The sequence below is a fragment of the Oryzias latipes genome, chromosome 15 (genome assembly GCF_002234675.1).
Source record: "Oryzias latipes chromosome 15, ASM223467v1".
NCBI lineage: Eukaryota > Metazoa > Chordata > Actinopteri > Beloniformes > Adrianichthyidae > Oryzias > Oryzias latipes.
The window spans coordinates 9,682,144-9,701,651 of record NC_019873.2 but is presented as its reverse complement, the minus strand read 5'-3'; the positions used below and the strand labels follow the sequence as shown (position 1 = coordinate 9,701,651).

The 19,508-nt window shown below is 42.8% G+C and overlaps 2 protein-coding genes across 7 annotated transcripts in view; both read left to right on the top strand.

Moving 5' to 3' along the window:
* The window catches only part of birc6 (baculoviral IAP repeat containing 6), a 103,820-nt gene extending 90,033 nt beyond the window's left edge, over positions 1 to 13,787 (top strand). For all 6 annotated transcript variants that reach the window (XM_023963259.1, XM_023963258.1, XM_023963262.1 and 3 more), the window contains exons 69-73: positions 2,833 to 2,994; positions 6,053 to 6,130; positions 7,231 to 7,419; positions 9,939 to 10,073; positions 12,701 to 13,787. In XM_023963259.1, coding sequence (XP_023819027.1) covers positions 2,833 to 2,994; positions 6,053 to 6,130; positions 7,231 to 7,419; positions 9,939 to 10,073; positions 12,701 to 12,880 — 744 coding nt within the window. In that variant the 3' untranslated portion in view covers positions 12,881 to 13,787. The remainder of the gene's footprint in view (positions 1 to 2,832; positions 2,995 to 6,052; positions 6,131 to 7,230; positions 7,420 to 9,938; positions 10,074 to 12,700) is intronic.
* Positions 13,788 to 18,266: 4,479 nt separating this feature from the next.
* The window catches only part of ttc27 (tetratricopeptide repeat domain 27), a 72,171-nt gene continuing 70,929 nt past the window's right edge, over positions 18,267 to 19,508 (top strand). Inside the window, exon 1 of the mRNA XM_023963354.1 lies at positions 18,267 to 18,548. Coding sequence (XP_023819122.1) covers positions 18,458 to 18,548 — 91 coding nt within the window. The 5' untranslated portion in view covers positions 18,267 to 18,457. The remainder of the gene's footprint in view (positions 18,549 to 19,508) is intronic.

Here is a 19,508-nt window from a genome sequence, read left to right as displayed (position 1 = left end):
ATAATAAGTCAATAAATGAATAAATAAATAAGTCAACAAAAAGTCCAAAAGTTAACAATAGATTTACACTACTAATTCATGTAAGGGATCAATTTGGTGTAACACAGATGGTATGGTGCCGGGTTTCAAGCGAACAATCTGGCCAGTCTTATCAAAATGTGTTTCCACTAGGCCTGCACAATAGGGTTGTGCCGATGGACGATATCATCGTCCATCGTGATGGGTGACTGACATCCCGATGGAGAGACCACCATCGTGATGCCACGCCCCCGCCACGTTGCGCGTCGACACCATAAGCCGCGGTTACATGTACAAAATATCCTGATGGGATCAATGGTCGGATTAGAATCCAACCGTGTACATGGGCCCAGAAAAAAGTTTTCAGAATATAAAAACGTTCACTAAGGTCACAATTTCGGTCGGAATAAATCATTCGCACACGCGCAGGATTCGCACATGCGCAGTTTGAAAACCGGAAGAGGATACAACTTCCGCCGAGCGGCTTTTTTTCCAAACTTTATTGAAGGTAACAATTCAATACAAAACAATGTTAAACAGCGCCGAGCGGCTATATGCATTGACATGTCAGCTCGGTAAAATACGAGACGATCTTCTAAACGTACTTTTAATAATGTTACGGTTATTATGAAACACCTGTTCGCTCATCATTTGAATTTTAATCCGTGTGGTCAGTGCTTTTTCTGAACGTAGCCAGGATTAGCAGTATGCTAACACGGGCTAACAACATTAGCTTTGGGTGGTGCTGCATCCTGTGAATAACATCAGCCTTTATTTAGTCGGGACACGACTGGAAACACAAATCCACGTGATTGATTGAATGTTTTCTAAGGACTGAGCGACATTTCTGCTTTGAAGCTCAAACCGCTGTGTGTGCTGACGATCCGAGCTGTGCTCAGACACACGTTTAGACCCGGTTCTGAGTTTGATAGCTCGTACCCCTAGAGCTGCGGGACGGATCGCAGTCTTAAATCTCCCACACATACCGCTCATGTACCCCCCCCCCCCCCCCCCCCCTTCCCATCAAACATAAAGCTGTAAATCCGCCCTCCGCCGGTCCACTTCGCTAGTTAAGTGCGGGAGCGGACTACTTCTTTTCTATTTTGCTTGTTACTTTTTCTGTAAAAGTCACTTCCCTCAGTTTATACTGGATCATCGCGGATTAACCATTAGTTGGGAAATAAAAGGAAAAAAGCAAAATAACGAATAGCAGTTATATAAGAACGAAAAATGTAAAAAATACCCCCCCCCCCCCCCCCCCCCCCCCGACGATGTCATCGTCCATCCCGATGGTTGACAGCAAACATCGTCAACGGCCAAATTAGGGGACATCGCCCAACCCTACTGCACAATATACCGCAAATTTATCGTTATCGCAATATCAAGCTGTGCAATATGCATATCACAAAAGACAGCAAATTTGCAATAAATGGTTACCTTAGATGTGGCCAAACAATCTTATGGCAGCTTGAAGTGTTTAATGGATTGAAAGAATCCCTTTCTGCATTTGACCAATCAGATGGACCCCTCTACGTTGTTAACTAATCGGATGGCGCCCTATTATGCTGTATGTTCGCCTCCTATGTCAACAAGGGTCATTTGTAGTATAATTTTTAAGCTGTTGTAATGGAATGGGAATAATATTTTTGGTTGTTTTGCTAATTGTTTATATACCGCAAATTATATCGTTATCGCAATATTAATTACTAATATCGCATATCGCGAGTTTTCTTCATATCGTGCAGCCCTAGTTTCCACAAAATGTTTTGAACATAGGCAGAATGTATTGCTAGTTGGTACCACACTGATCCATCTGCGTTAGTCTTCTGATAGCTAAGGCCCACTTTTTCTTTAAGTCTGAATCCATTGGAAACCTGCAAGAAAAGTTCAGTCACTGAGTCAGAAATGTATAAATCTATATTACTATAATAGCCTAGTCCTAGTACACTGTATATAGGTTTAACACAAAAAAGTTTACATTTATGTCGACAGCAGATTATATGTATATCTTACAGCATGTTGATGATAGCCCTGCAGCATCACGCATGTCAACATGTGTACTATTAATGATGCCCCTGCAGCATTAAAGGAAAAAAATATAATATTTTCCTGTGAAATGTTCTGCCTTCCTCCTTCGTGGACTCATTTCTCTGATTTTGGGAGTTGAAACCCGCACCCGCTCTCCTCCCATGATGAATCACGTGACGTCTCCTCTAGCAATATAACTCATTGAGTAGAACATATGCTGGGCGGCCCACAAGCTGCCTGCTCAAATTTCTCAGCGATGGGGAGGGGAAGAGGGGGTGGTGTTGCTCCACGCTAACTGTCTCGCTCACAACTCAAAGGTACATTTCTAGTTAGCTACTGCCTCTCAGCAGAAACTATATCACGGAAAAGGATTTTGGATACAAACAGCATAATAATGTAATGAAAAGACCTCCAGGAATACTTCTACAGCAGATAAAAAAAAAAGAAAAGATAAAATGATTATTAGGTCTTCAAGGTGTAAAATAAAAGCCTGCCAACATGAATTTGATCTCGAGTCTTTGCTTCTTTGATTCTACTGCTGAACACATTAAACCAGATCACACCTGAAGGACAAAAGTCTCACAGCTGGAAAACAGCATCAAGCAGTAAAACTGAAGTTCACTGCTCAGAAATGTTGAGCTGTTGCTCCATCGCCTTCAGACATGTGGCACCACAGATAACTCTGGAGGGTCAGGTGCATCATGGAAACGGCCTTTATAAGCCCATAAGAGCCCTGCTCCTCTGCCCAGCATTGTTGTCTGAAGCTTGTTCATCTCGTGCTTCCAGGTTCTGATCACAGGCCCAGCTGACACTCCGTACGCCAACGGCTGCTTCGAGTTCGACGTATACTTCCCCCAAGACTACCCCAACTCCCCCCCGCTCGTCAACCTAGAGACCACTGGTGGACACAGCATTCGCTTCAACCCCAACCTCTACAACGACGGCAAAGTAAGGGTGCAAGTTCAAGCAGCTCCTGATCAAACGTCAGGGTCTGTCCTCCTTCACTCGTCTGATTCCAAAGTTCTGACTTTGAGGATGTATGTTCAGAAGTTAAAACTTTTTAACCAGTTTTAGTCTGACAGCAGGTGCAATCAGACAGGAATAAAATTCATACTTCCCCCCCAAGTCATGAAATACCACATATTTCCCACAAATATTAAATTAAAGTCAGACTGAAAGTTATTCATTTCTGTAAGGCAAAAACCTAAAGATTTCTGAATTACCTGAGATTTTTCTTCTATTTTGAACCATGGGAAGTTGATCGTTAGCTCTTGTCCTCTACCCAAATAGATTTTAGTGACTTTTTTTTATTTTACTAAATCGTTCTAAATAGTTCTAAGGAGACAAAAAAAGTTAGTTTGACTTTTTTTGTTCATTCATTTTGTTTAGCAGCAATTAAAAGTGCCCAAAAGGTCAAAGGGCCTATTTCATGAAAAATCGACTTTTCTTTTAGCTTTTAAGTGTGTTGTAATGTTCATTCCACTAAAGAAGAAACCCCAAAGTAGTATTTTAATCCATTCTCATTTCTATCTATGCAAAAGTTTAGATGTTTGATTTTGTGGGCGAGACGCAGACACGCTGCCAAGGCCAGCTCTAGGTTGATGTCATGAACTGGGCTCCACCCACAAGGAGAAAAAGGCGGAGCCTCAGAGATCGAGTCTTCTCACTATCGGGTTGGAAAAGAGCTGTGAAAAATAATTATTTCATTAAAAAATAATGTTTTAGTGTGCCATAGGTAATACATTATCATATGTATGGATATACTTTACTCTGATAGGCTTAAGAAATCATGATATTGGCCCTCTAAAAAAAAAAAAAAAAAAAAAAAAAAATGTAAATAAAATTTAGAAAAGAACACAGTGACCAAATGTGACCCCATGGGTTCTACATGTTGGCCTTCCTAAGTAAACGGGTTATATTACATTACAAGAATTTCCTGTATACACGAGTATGAAGTTAAGTTTTAACCCTTAAATGCCTGATGTTGCAAATAAGCAACAAAACACGTCGGCTCTAAAACGACCTAAATGTAGAATCTACTTCAAAACAAACACAAAGGTGAATTTTATCATTGCTGGAAATAAATGTAGGTGGTAAGGGGTTGACCAAATCTTATTTTCAAGGACAAAGTTTTCAAAATGAAGGTGGTGTGAAGTGCAGAACTTGCTCTAAAGCTGTAAGGTTACTTGTTTGCTTTGACTTATGCGTGTTGACTGCATTATAAATAGAATTCAATTGGCAACAAGCAGCTGATGGTTGACTTGCAGCCCAACTCTGACATCTTGACTGGGAGTGCATAGAAACCTTCCCAGGTCTGTCAGACGTCAGGCCTCGCACAGAGGTGACATTTGTAAGCACGTGTCCCTCCAGGCCTCTGGCAGACATGTTGGAACACGGCGAGCTCCCACACCGCCACGCTGGCTTCCCTTCCTCCATGATTCTGGGGTCCAGAGGTTGAAGCTCGCCACATTAGCTCCAACTCATTAGGCAGCAGCTCATTTCCATAATGGACCCTGACAGCTGCTTGAAGAAATTCCTGGGATTTCCCAGATCAGTGGAAGAGCTGGAGAAGCAGGCTGCAGCTCAGCATGGATGGATGATGGATGGTTGAATTCAAACGGCGACGCTTCGCATTTATGCAGTTTTTAGCCGCACCGATTCAAGCAAAGGAAAAGCAGGATCTTTTCTGCTTTATTGATAAGTTGCTCTTCAAAAGCAAGTTTATGCTAAAGTGCACATCAAACAACAAACATAACTGTAAAAAAGCACAAATTAAAATGTAGAATCCAGTTGGATTTGTGAATCAAGGATTTCCTGCAAAATGGCAAGAGCATGAAAAGTGAATTGCGATATAACAAGATAACTGTACTTACTTGAACGATTGGACCTCATATCAGTGCTTAACATTTGACAGCTAGGAATCGACGTTGACACCCCCCCCCCCCCCCCCACACACACACACACACTTTGGACCGAAACCACAAGAAAGCTTGTATCAAAGAACTTTTAAATCCCAGATCTGAAAAATAAGACCAGTCAGGATTTACACAGTTTACTGAAAGGGTTTCATTATGTTTTTTAACTGCTCTGATATCTGAAGTAAATAATTTAACTGTAACATTTAGTCCTTTTTAATTATTGAAGGAATTAATAATAATAATGCTTTATCTGCGCTTTTGCTCGAAGTACTCTCAATGTGTCCATTATTCATTCACTCCTCTCTCATATTTTGTGATGGTAACTACTGTGGTAGCTACAGCTGCCCTGGGGCAGATTGACAGGGGCATGGCTGCCAGTTCGCCCCCAGAGCTCCTCTGACCATCACCGGTACATTCATACGCATTCACACACCAATAGTGCAACACTGGAGACAGGGAGGGTAACGTGCCGTGCCCAAGGACACAACAACAGTTGATCGGGGGGGGATCAAACCGCCGACCCTTTAACCATTGGCCGACCTGCTCAACAACCTGACCCACTGCTGTCCTGAATTATTTAAACTCCTGGCTGTAATGTGAACATTTGATCTATTTGTCTTTTATTTCCTTCATTGGATTTTCTCCACACCACACACCACAGAATCCGTTCTTCAATCACAGCGGAAAAAGAAGAAATCCTTTACTCTACAGAGCTGTTTGCTCTGTGTGGCGAAAGATGGATTCTGGTGAAGTTTCCACACAGAAATATCAGAAGTAAATTTAATTCCACAACAAAGTTTTTAAGGCTGAACAAATTAACTATTTCTATTTAACCTAAATTAAACAGCAATTCTGTAGTATCCGTGTCATCAGTCTGTTTTAATAAATAGAACATGGTGTCATCAGTATAACACTAAAAATCCTTTTGTGATGCCTAAATAAACATTTTACAGTAATGAAAAATTGCTCCTAATTCTTGAAGAGGTGAGGTTATTACCGAAAACCGACACCAGCTGTTACCAGGTCAAAGTTCTGTAGCTGGAATCTCATGTTCTGGTGACACTGATCCACAAATGTGTTCTCTTTAGGTCTGTTTAAGCATCCTCAACACCTGGCACGGCAGACCAGAGGAGAAGTGGAACCCTCAGACCTCCAGCTTCCTACAGGTGAGATGGAGATCTGTCCTGGCTGGCACCTGTCCGAGCGGATCAGCACCAGTGCATGCTTAGTCTTTATGTCACCATCGCTGGTTCATCGCGGGCCCAGAGCGCCCCATTAACAGCTTTGTGTTTGGACAGCTGACATGACAGATGGAGTCATTATTTTGCTTCGCTGACGGCGAGTGTGTGTTAATCAAGCTGAGCGCACGCCGCCATCATCCCAGCCTCCGGGTTCTGTCCGACACCCAGAACCAGCCGCTTGATACGCCTTTCTTTTCACATCTGACTAACATGGAGTTTAGTGACAATTTTTTTCTGTTGTTGGTCAATAACAATTTTTAACAAGTTATTGCAAGTAAAAAGATATTCCTAATAGCCTACCTGGTTAAAAAAAATGTTAAATTAGACTAAATTCACCATTGTCTGGCAGAACCTTTTAAAATATTTCATTATGGACATATTTGGACATTGTTTTCAAAAAGATTATTTTTTTGGGAGAAAAAACCTACTCAACTATACTGAAAAGTTTTAAAACAAACTCTAAACTTCCATAGATGTTCCCGGGTTTTTTTTTCTAGACGTGTTTATTTTTCCTAATATTTATTGATCCGACAGGAACAAAGGAGTGTGTGGAAGTCTCTTCTGTTTTTTCTTTCTGCCTTCCAGAGCTGCAGAATACACATAGACGCCTTTATTGATTATCATTCCAGTTAGTGTGCTGCAGATCGATAGTGGGAAAAGAGGGGTTGTTGGTCTGGGGAGACGCCTGGAAGAGCGCCCGCCCAGGAACCAGGAAGAGCAGATGGTCTTTCCTGAAGGTCACTGGTGTTCACATGATCCTGCATTTCAAGCAGTTTCAATGTATGTGAGGCCAGCAGGCACACTAGTTATGCTAAAGGCCAGGAGGGGAGGACATCTCCAGTCTCCTTCAGACAAATCATCTGACCACAGCTGCTTATTGGAGCCAAAACTCTTTTTTATTTGTTGTTGGTCAAACTCCTCAGAATTCTTTGATTTTCATGGTGACTCTGCTCCCCAGAGTTTTCTGCTCCTCTGTACTTTTCAATGGATTTCTGTCTCCTGACTCAAACCTCTTTCTTCTGCAGGTTTTGGTGTCTGTGCAGTCGCTCATCCTGGTGGCAGAGCCCTACTTCAACGAGCCAGGCTACGAGCGCTCCCGCGGGACGCCCAGCGGCACCCAGAGCTCGCGGGAATACGACGGCAACATCCGGCAGGCTACGGTCAAGTGGGCCATGCTGGAGCAGATGCGCAACCCTTCCCCGTGTTTCAAAGAGGTAACCGGCACGCTGTGATTGGACACGCCTCACAATTCTATTTGGTTTTTCTTTCACACTCTTGACAGTGAACTGAATCACACATTTCCAAATGCTGCTCATGTGGGGGCCGTAACCTAAAACAAGCTCTCTGTCACCCTTTAATTTAGAGCTCTGCTTTCATACAGAACTACTTTTAGTTTTTAAACCTCCATGTTGATCATCACTGAAACAGTCAGAGGTGAGAACACAATCTGTGGTTTTAGTATGTTAGGTTCTGAAGCTGCTCTGGACCAATTTTCCATCAACCTGGGACAGGGATCGGCTTTTCGTCTGTCAAAGGAAAGAGCTTGAAGAACAAACTGACAGTAAAATCCTCGTGTCAGTTTTCATCCGTCGTCTGTCTCGCCTTACTCGATTAAAAAAGTTTTGATTGAGGTCTTTGACTGCTCTGTCCCTGTGCTTTTGTCCTTTAAATGTTGAGTGTTGGAAGAGGCAGCTAAAGAGCTGTTCTTCAAGGAAAAAAGTCTTGTTTTTTTTTTTAACAATTTTATGATTAATCTTTTTTCTTTGCTATGTAAATTTAAAAAAGAAAAGCTGTTCTGTGGTCTGGCTTTCTAAGTCACTTTGTTCCAGGGACATCGTACATATCGTTAAAACCCCCGACATTAACATTAACACCGTATATAAAGAAGATTAAGCTCAGAATTTCATTTCTGATTCAAATTATAGTGATTCAGGAGCATCAGGAGTTGTGAATTGTTCCCCATTTTTGTCGTATCGGTAATATTAGGTTGGTGGTGTGAGGGGCTGTAAGCTAGCGAGTAAGCATGTAAACAGAGAGCTCTCAGCAATGGAGATGGAAAGGGTGGCGGGCTTACGCTGTGCCAACGGTCCTGCCCTTAACTCGGAGACGAATTTCTAATGAACTGCTGCCGCTCTGCAGAAACTATGTCCTAGAAAACGGCACCGGATTTTTGGATTTCTGCTAAAATGCTGATGACAACAGATGTAAATGGTGTTTAAAGCTAAAGAGGATTGTATTTCACCCGTGTTTCCATTTCAATATCAGAACTGAAGCTCTATTGTTGGTTTGTTTTGTGCTACTCCGTCACCTGCCAAGGAACTTTATGGAAAAAAAAGAACAAGCAGCAAATGTAGTTTTTGCTGCTAAGAAAGCCCAACAGTTAGTACAATGTATTTAGGGGGTGTGAGACGTTTATGTGTCAAACTTTGGGCTGGCTCTCTGAGCGTCAGAGCTTGACTCAGATCAGATCTTTCTACTTCGATGCCCCGTAACAAACCACAGATGAAGCACTGAGCACACGGAAGAAGGAAGTCCATAAAGATCCCGTGTTCTCTTGAGCTTTTGATTCAGGTGTTCCCACTCGGGTCTCACTCGTCTTCTCCTCTGGAATAATGAGAGGATTCCCTCAAAGGTCACATGGCACCAGCTGCTCGTCCCTGAATGCTCACGGAGGTCTCTGTCTACATTTCTGTATGCGCTTGTGTCTTCACGCCTGTTGAAAGGTCGTTTGTCAGGACTCTGCAGTCCCGTGTGTGCTTGCTGAACACGGATGCTTGCATGAAGTTTCTCTCTGCGCTGTGAGGAAAGCTCAAAAACCAAAAGTCAAAGTGTGGCTGGTCCAAGCAGAAGCAGCAGCAACAGGAGAAAGCCCTCATCAGATCCGGTAGCCTTCTGATGTTAGCCTGCATCCATCCAGGATGACTTTCACCTTCACTGACATGACCTTGAATGCTCTCTTCCGTGCCCCACCTCTCTGGAAGTCACAAACCCAACCGTGGGTGTGGCTTTGAAGTGCACACACGCCGTGTAGATGGGACAAAGATGGAAAGAGCAGAGAAAGATGCATGAGGAAAAGGAAGAGATTAAAGCAGAGCCTCAACCCCCTCTGCTGCCTTTTTGCTTCTCTTCTCCTGGTAAACAGCACATCAGCAGCTGCCATTATAACTAATCGCCTCCCTCCAGCACCAGAGCAGCAGATATGCGGAGCGCTCCCTGCATACTGATCATCCGCCCTGGCGACTGTTGCTAGGAAGTGGACTGGAGGGGCTCGATTGCGGATGATTGACACCATCCATCGAGGATGACTTCAGCATCCTTGAGCGCCAGTAGTTGAGGGAAGAAGGAAGAGCGGATGTGGTTTACTCGTGTCGGCGGGGGGAGGAGCCTGATCTAAACTCTCCAGGCTCTCTGGGCCTCTCCTTAGCGTTTGAGTCTGTCTCATCTGTGGGGTTCAATTCTCCAAAGTTTACTATTTGAACAGAATTCATTCTTCTTTTTTTTAAGATTATTTCTCTGTTCCTATTGACTTTCTGGAAGTCTACTGACTGGAGTTAACTGCTTCATCGTAACTGAATCCTGTCAGAGAAAATTGAAACGGCATGAACCCGGAGGTCACATCTCTGCACTTCCAGCATTCCACATCGAGATCAGAGCAGCGAAAGCGATCAAAGCCGGGTCAGAACTGGAGAGAGAAGTGTGTGCGCCTCTGACATCAACCTCTGTGTGTTCGCAGGTGATCCACAAGCACTTCTACCTGAAGAGAGCAGAGATCATGTCCCAGTGTGAGGAGTGGATCACTGACATCCAGCAGTACAGCAACGACAAGAGGGTCGGTCGCACCATGTCCCATCATGCAGCTGCACTAAAGGTAACGTCAGAGCTTCATATCTCGAAGGGCGCCTGTCTGTGAAATGAATTATGTATCATGAAATCTGCAGATCAGCAACCATGTTCTGCTTTATTAACCCCCAAAAGGAAGTGATGATGTTGCAGCATAAAATATTAAAGCAACATTAATAAATCAATAACAGTCAGCTGGAAAAACGTCTTTAGGTTGTGTTTGTATCCAAGCAACAACATGACGTAGCGTGGGCAGATAACGTATGAACTCTGGGAGCAGGAACCTCATTTCAGTGTGTGTCTGTGGGGGGGTGAAGATCCTTGCAGGAATGAGCTCAGAATGCTAAAGGCTGTGAAGGAGCTCTGCTCTTCCTCCTCCTTTATTCCTTAAAGGTGTGACGAGGTGCTAATGTCCAGAACACCTCCACCCTTTTTAGCCCCTTTGATTTATTTGTACATGGATCCTTTTTTTCTGAAGGCTCATCAGTACTCTTACACAGCAGAAAGTAAAGAGGAAATACTGCCGGACTTTTATTTTGTTGAAAAAGAATTCTTATATGAGCTAATACATTAAGTTTAAATAAGTTTTCTCCAAACCTCTGCAGAATTTTTTTTTTTTTTAGTCCTTCACATTTACAGGGTTCTCATTCCAGACTCTAAAAAAATAAAAATAATCTAAAAATGTTTTTGAGCCATTGACTGCACAAGACAACTGGACTGAATGACCCCTCCCCCCTGGCGTTCCAAACAGGAAGTACCAGCTGGCTCCAAGAAGCCAAAATTCCATAGACGTCTAGAGAGAAATAAACAGCTGTTACTCAGTCATTCTGTTGGTCAGAATAACATTTTTTGCTTTACCTTTTTTAACTTCTTTCATTATATTTTTTATTGTGAGTTATTCAAAAAATAAACTGCCCAATCAGATGAAAGTACGTGGTCCCACATCAAGCGTTGAAAACATTTGGGAGATTTTGTGTAGCCAGCTTTCAAGTGGTGTGGCTTTCTAACAAGCTCACCCCTGATTGGCAAGAGTGGTTGCCATAGAAACTATGACTCAGACCCATTTGGACCAATCACTGATTGCTGATGACGTTTGGCTCCACCATGGCGGTGTTCCTATTGCAAAAAAAAAAATGGTTGAAGCTGGAAGAAAAGCATTTTCTGTGGGTGATATTACACTAACTCGGTCCAGTTATTCTATACAGTCGATGTTTGAAGACGATCATTTGTTCTATTCAAAGATCTGTGGCATCAGTGGGACTCCATGTAGTTTAAAGAAACTAGAGGGAGTGAAGGAAGGGCATCCTTCCGGGTAACAGAGCCCCTCCCGGACAGGTTGCAGATGGAATCAGAGGCAGTACCTCCCCTCCTCACCCATCTGACATCCCTCTGAGACTCAAACGCTGAGAACATCCCCGGCTGCTTCCCTCCCATCTGTCTAGAACAAGAAGCTCCACTGGTTCGAGTCCCACGTCTTCCTCCATGTTTGGCCTGTTCCATTAATCATAAGCCTTTACTGGGCTTGTGTTGGTGTAGAGCAGTGATTCCCATCCAGAGCTACATGTTCCCCTGAGGGGATCTGGGAGGAGAATACTTCACAGATTATTTGGCAAGCAGCTGTTACAAACACACGTGTGTAAATGACCTGATACAGGTCTGAACATGACGGATGTTTCAACATCCTGTCCTTCTGGATGAGTGTTCAGTAGAGGGAACAAAGGTCAGAGGCCAAAGATGAACAGAAGAAGGTGAGTGGAGACGACATCTGATGATTGTTTATCATGAAATCCTTCTGGCCTCAGAATTTTCCGACACCTTTATGAAGGCGGCAGCAGTCTTCAAATTAACTGTTATGTTTTGTTTGAGCTGTTTCTTTAAGTATGATAAAAGCACACATGTTCAATAAAATGCACAGCATCCACCAAACAAAAAAGGAAACCACTATGAGAAATGTCAGCTGAGAGCTTCCTCTCCACAAGACAATTCACTCCAGCAGGGCGTCAAGGATGTGATGATGGCAGAACTGTTATTAGAAAGCTCAGTGGTCCTCTCATTTCCAGATGTTTCACTTGACACTTCAACCACCAACAGTTTCTGTCTAGCTGAATGCAGATCCATTTGAACAAATGCTGTCCAGCCTGCTCTGAGGGGGCATGAGCTACGTTCACAACCAAAGAGTTCTCAGTGGATGATTATGCCATTTTTAATTACAATTTTTTAAAAAATGTATCTTTTTTTTTTTTTAAGACAGTTTCTGCAGAGCAGCATTAGTTTATTAGAAACTCTCGCGTATGAGCAGTACTGTTGCCATGGAGCCATGCCACCCCTCCCCACTGCTAAGAGCTTGTTGGCCCGTCCAGAATGTTGTCTGCACCACAAATAAGCTTTTTCAAAACAGCATTTTTTTTCCCCTTATGCTCCTTATTCACAACTTTTTGAATACAGGAATACTCAGAAATGAAATTTTGAGCCTAATTTTCTTTATGTCCTCCATCAAGAGAAAAATGCCACAAGAACATGTTTAATTCACCGTTTTCCTCAGAGTGGGCCTTTAAAAAGCATCAATCCTTAACTGCTTTTTCCTTGACCATCATGAAGTGATTGTAGAATCATAAAGGACAGAACCCAACCTGTCCCCTCTGTTCCTCCCCACAGAGGCACACGGCTCAGCTGAGGGAGGAGCTCCTCAAGCTGCCTTGCCCCGACGACCTGGAGCCCGACGGTGACGAGTTCTCCTCAAAGAGCGCCGCTCTCATCCTCCAAGAGCTGCCCGGTCCGGACTCTGAGAAGCCCGGCGGCAGTCAGGACGGCCACTGCAGCGAGGGCCAGCTATGAGCCCTCCAGCCCTCAGCTATTTCCTCCCCCTCCCAGCATCACCCGATAGTTACTCTCTAAAAGACTCGCCGGCTGGAGAGCGCCAGCCGCCACTTTGTTCATATTTGTATGTAAAGATCTAATAGCCGAGAAGGAGCAGACGGACTCTGAAGCACGCTTCGCCCTGACCGAAGAGTCGACAGAATCTTTTATTTACCTGTAAAAGAGTGTAAACATTTTGTCTTTTTTCCAATTGTGAAATAACCACTGATTGGTATGTTATTAAACTTGTTTATGTATACATAAATGCAGAGGAAAATTACAGATTATATAAGGGAAACTACCTTTAGAGAAGAATGTTTACTGAATGTTAATTTCTTTTGGTTTCTTTTTGACTGTTAGAGCGGACACGGTTGTAACCAAGGATTTATCGGGCCATCTTTAAGGATATTTTAAAGCCCCCTCCCCTCCCGCCTCTGGTTATCCTCACTTTTCTGAATAATCTCGGATCATACCCACTTGAATAAAGGCAGATGCTCTGTTTTCCCTCTTACAGGCTCCACATTAAAACGCTTCACTATGCTCTGGATTAACATTTGTCGCCTCTCAGAACTCCATGACTATTTTCCGTCGGCCCGGCTGCAGCGGCAGACTGCGTGTGTGTGTGTGCGTTTCTGTGCAACTTTCCACGGTGAGACGAAGCTGTGACGTGCCTTTGATTGACACCACGCCTCCCAATCCTCCGTCAGAGCCACTTTACTGGTTGGTTTCTACCGAGCTCTGCTCCGTCGTACACCAGACAAACTGCTTTGATCTTTTTTTATTCTGTTCATCTGCAGTGATCATCAAAGAAATGCACTTTCTATTTTAGTCACTCGTTCAGTCACATTCTCCTTTTGCTAGGACATTAAATGGAGCTTGAAACGAAGGACTGACTGTGCCCATGCTTCTTTGTGGGTGGAGTGGTGTGACGAAGCAGCCGAACCCCAGACCTGCAGCCGCCATGCAGACACGTCCTGAATTTAGAGGCAGTTCTCTGCAGGAAGGCTTCATAAAAGCTCCTGAAAGAGGTTTTTAGAAATCTAAAATCCTCTGACCTCCCATCTTTACTCCACACGACCAAGAGATGACGAAGCAACAAGAATGTTTTAAAGTGTAGTAATATAAAAATTAAGGCTGTTTTGAGAAACAAACTTAAATTATGCAAATTTTTTATCTATGAAATTTCAGATGTTCCAGAAATACTCATTTAAGACGGTTTTAGACCTTAGATTGCTCTTATTTTGGTGTAAAATGTCAATCATCAGAAAACTTTTATAAATTTAACTTTCATGATCTTCTATAGAAAACTTCCACAGCACAGACGCCAGAAGTGTGGTCAAATTTTTAAATGTCCAAAAAAAATTAAAAATCAAAAACTGTCAAGATTTAACTATTAAACATTTTTTTAATTCTTTGCTCATTTACATGAATTCACTCGTTTATGGTCTATTTGGGGAAAAGAAATCACATCAGATGAAGGGAGGTCTGAAGCTGATTTGTCATGAAATGGGACCATCCTACTAACATAATGGGAGGGGAAGAAGAAAGCAAAAATTGCACCAAAAAAAATCTAAATTTATTGGCCAAGAAGCATTTTTTAGCTTCTCTGATGAAGCGTGTTAAAAAACTAAAGTAACTACAGCAAGGTGAGTTCACCAGTGACCTCTAGGCTGTTCCCCTGCAATCGGAAACACGTTTAGGCTCGTGGTTTTCTTTGTCTGCATTTGTAACATCCATCATAACTGTTCTGGGGTGGATTTTTCTAAAACTGGTTTTGGTTTACTGTTGACATCAGAAGCATAAGTAGAGACATTATGGTTTCCAATAATGGAGGCGTCTTATCCTTGTCTTCATAAGGGGTCTCAGACATGCTGCCTTGTGTGTTGGTGGGAACGTTTGGTTTGTTACAGAAAAGCAGCAGCTCCAAGTGCAAATCCTATAAAATCACCAGTTTCCAGTCTGTCTCTTAACATCTACAAAGGAAAATGAAGAATCGAGAACAAGACGCCACAGTCATCTCTTCCGTTGAGCCACGATCAGCCAAGACCAAAGAGCTAGCTGTTGCAGTCACATGTGCCTATGAGTACTTTGACAGCAGAAATGTGTGGATTTCAAGTGTTCTTGATCTTTTTTAGCCTCACAGCCCTTTGACATGTCTTTTCTAGGTCTTGGAGGCTGAATGAATAAACCTCTTAGTCACAGTGTGGACAGTTTCTTACCTTGCACTCCCAAATGTCATGCAAACCTCAAGTTACCAATCGTTGCTGTTCCAGAAGCTGGTTTAGAAAAACTGCATCTTAGTGTTTTAAACGTCTAACCCTAAACCAAAAATATCTGGTGTCAAATACTTTTGTTGTATTTGTTTCCTTTCTTTCATGTCAATATTCTTTACTGGTTGGGTGGTGCAGTTTTTAAAATGAGCTGTTTGGAATGAATTCAGGTTTGTATGCTTATAAATGCTGCGTTTCCTTAATTGGCAGTTGAGTAACTCCCTTTTGTTCACCCCATCTTGTTGTCTTGGTAACATCTTTTAGGTGGGCGGGGTAAACTCAATACGGACGACACCTTTTAGGCTTCATTTTTGCCATGCAGAATCCTTGGGGTGTTGTCCGAGATTCACTCAAACTGCAGCGACTTCATAGCTTGACCAGACGCTGAGGCTGGTTCATTGTAATGAGCAAAAATAAAAAGGCTCCAATGAGGATCCAGTAGTTATTCTTGACCAAAAAAATATACGAATAACAAAAGAAAGGTTGTTTTCAACATCTTTAATGGAATCTGTTAAATGATGGGGTCAATAAAAACACCTCCCCACCCTCTCCAAACACAAATCACCACAGAAGACCCAACCTGCAGGTTAAAAGGTGCACTCAATCAAAATCCCACCCCGATCATGTGACATGGTGACAACAATGGTGGCGACACATTTATTGTTTGATATGTAGCTCTGACGCAACAAAAACCTTGTGATCCTTGAATTCTGTCTATAGCAGCTCTTTACATTTTTAATATTTTTGTCTCACCTGCTTTCCTGTTATTTTTTCCAGTGTTTTAAAGACCCACTCCAATGAAAATCGTGTGTTTTCAACATGCTAAAGACAGCATATTCATAATGAAAAGACCAGTGGGAACGCTTTGAAATGGATCCAAAAAGGGTCAGAGCGGGTCTTCAAACTTGACTAAAACCCACATGCTGTAGACATGGTGAGAGCTTGACTGAAAACCTTTCTTTGTATTCTTTTTTTTTTTAATCTGATGTTCCTCGGGTACGTTCTCTGACGTGGGTGTTGATGGAGGGTTCTTTTCTTGATAAAGAAACGTCTGCTCAAACAAACTTTAAGGCATTCTCTTCACAAGAGTCTGCTTCAACTTTCCATCTAAAATTCCTTCCATTTCTGCTGCTTCATCTGTCATGAACACAATTTTAGTTTTATTGCATTAAGCCATTTTGAAATTAGAATTTATGAATTCCTAACATCCCTAAAAGTCTCCAGTGTTCTCCACACATTTAGTCTTGCTGCTCCGAGTCCGCTGCAGTTTAGTTCTTCCAACACCCACATCAAGAAGCTTTCTTTTTCCTTCAGTCAAGTGACACAATGAGGGTGTCGGAGATGGAAAATATTCTAGAACAGAAATTATTTTTATCCTTGTGTCCCACTTACTGTCAAATCTGCTCGATCAGTCCTGAAAGCAAAGACGCGGTTTTCCTCTGTCTTCTATACATATCCTAGAATACTTCATTGATTGATTCCAGCGGGGAAATTAAAATGTGACAAATGAAAAAGCACTTACTCATCCTCCATCATTAATGATCTGATGGTTCATACAAATGTTCTTTAAATGCAAAAAAAAAAAGGTCCCCACGTGTGCTTTAACTATTAATAGTGAAACAAAGTTACTTTATATATCTAAAAAAAAACATAGATCTACTTGAAATAAATTTGTAAGATTTTATTTACCCTTTAATCATTTTGATCTGTAATTTAAACTTTGTCTGCCTGGTCTTTGTCAATTTCTAATTCTGCTTTTGGATATAAATCACTTCTTTTTTTAATACATCAGCTAAAAACATCAAATCACTTAAAGAAATTAATGTCAACATCACCATGGAGAAAGAGGAAAGCTACAACGGTTCCCAGGAAGGATTCTGAAGAGTTCTCAAGATTAACCATAGAACTACAGCAAATCCAGGTCTGATCCAACATAAGATTGATTTTTAAAGAACCAACAGGAACAACCAATAACCCGATATTTAATAAATATCATAATATAAACTAAACAACAGCTATCAGCTTTAATTATTTCCATCAATAAACAATTCTCCAAAACAGGAGCTCACTGAAACCAGAACAGGTGCTCTTCTGGTTTAGTAACCCGGGAGCCTTAACCCCTGCTGTCTGCCACACACTGAAATAAATTCACTCCAGGTGAGGAGGAAACCAAGAAATGGGTGGAGCTAAATGCCAAAATACATTTGGGAGGTGCTAATTCATTTCACACTGTCATCCCTGGCCGTGTACCTCGTCTCTGGCTCGCCTCTACTGCTGCTCCTACACCTGGCTGTGGATCCTGTCTCCGGCTCGACTCGCGCCCCTGACTGTCCCCCCAACTCCATCTGGATGAAGCTCGTCTGCTGGACTTTAAATATGTAGTTGTAGAGTTAGATAAGTTAGTTCTTCTCTATGAGTTCTGGTACATTGCCTGTCCGTCCTGGGGGAGGATCCCTCCTTCATGTGGACACCCCTGAGGTTTCTTCGTTTTTTCTAGAATCCATTTTTTTAGGAGTGTTTCCTTACCACGAAGGGGGGTCTAAGGGCAGGGATGCCAGTTTAGCTTAGTCAGTTTGATAGTTCAATTTAGTATTTTCCTATTGAATTCTATGGATTCATGATCCTTTTGATTTTATGTTTAACTTTTTCAATTACCAATACGAACCCCATGGAGACAACTGTTGTTGTGAATTTGGGCTATACAAATAAAATTGAATTGAATTGGGGCCTATCCAGCTACTGTCAGGTGGATGGTTCTCCAGCGTTGCAGGTACACCCCTACTCACACTCATCAGTTTACCTATGAAGCATGTTTTTAGAACATGCAAAATACACACAGCTGGGATTTGAACCCTTGTGAGGTAAGAGTGCTAACCACTACTCCACACATCACCATGCAGACCCATATTGGTACAGCAACTTTTACAGTGTTACAAGATGGCAAGCTATAACAACCCCCCCATCCAGTCTTTCCACACAAAAAATTTGCAACTGAAATAATAATAATAATAATAATAATAATAATAAACAGTCGGTACATTTAAGATTTTATCATGCTAGGAACATTAACGCCCCTGCACGCGCGCCGTCAGTATGTCCCCCACAATGCATTGCGCAGCTGTCATGGCCGCTCACTAACGCCGTCTTTTGCCACATGGGTGAACGTAAACATTCTACAGCCGGTTGAAGAACGCAGCCTCCGCTCATTCATAGAGCTGTTCAACGGCGGACCCGGCTCGGAACCGTCCTGACCCGAAGCTAGCAGACGCCGCTGGGAGCCTGGGACATGTCGCTAGACGCGGAGATCTGTGTCCTCAGAGGGTTTTTAACCTCCAGCGCTGCGGAGGAGTGGAAGCAGAGCGCAGTGAGCGCGTCTGGTGAGACACCGGCGTGTTTCCGTATATCAGGTTTGAAACACCTGTGAGTTCGAAGCTGCGCCGTTTGTTCTCTCAACGCTGCGGACGTTGCGTCCTTAAAGCCGAACCGCGCCTGAACGCAGCAGCGAGAGGATCAAACAGCCTCCCGAACTTACGTGGATAAAATCAACACAATTTTAATTTTTTGTTTGTATTAAATGTCTTGAAACTGCTGATGTAGTAAATGTATGCTTAATCGATTCTTTAGAGAAGTGAACTGTCGGCGGGGAGATTGATGTGTCACGCCAGACTGTTAGCTAATTTCAAGTCCCTCGCGCTGTAATTAGCAGTTTTTCTCTGTTCTGACCGCTCGTGGCTTAATGTGAATGGCTTCCCCTTTTGGCATTCTTCACCTGCGTGGATTTAAGGCGAAAGGAGCGGAAATGTGAAGTTTTTGAGGACTTTTAGCTTTCCTTCGGTCCGGTCTTTCGCTGAGCTTTCCCCGTGGGGGTCCGTGTCGTGTTTTGAGTGGGGGTGGGTGATGTCGTGGAAAGCCCATTCCCCTCAGAGCTCAACAGCTGTGATCAGCAAACCGGGGCTGATGCTGAGGAGGATGAAGGTGCTGCGGACCGCGGGTGGAGGAGGACAATCCACGAACAGGTGACGTCAGAGTGCAGTTTGAATTGAACACCAAATAATATAAGAACAACTTTTAATGTAGCAGTCAGAGCGGTCTAATTGAAGTTGCAAACATCCTGGGAGGGGGCAGAAGTGATGGGCAGTTTTGTCCTGCTGACGGGTGAGCCATCCATCTATCAGCTGCTGCTGCCTCAGCCGTCAGTCATCTTTGGCCTTCAGTAGGTATATGCAATTCTTTCATTCACATGTCTTACATGCATTTGATTCCTCCTTCGTTTCTTTAGTTAGAGCTGAACCTGACAGGTTCTCAGTCTGGCTGACCTCAGATACCAGGACTCTATT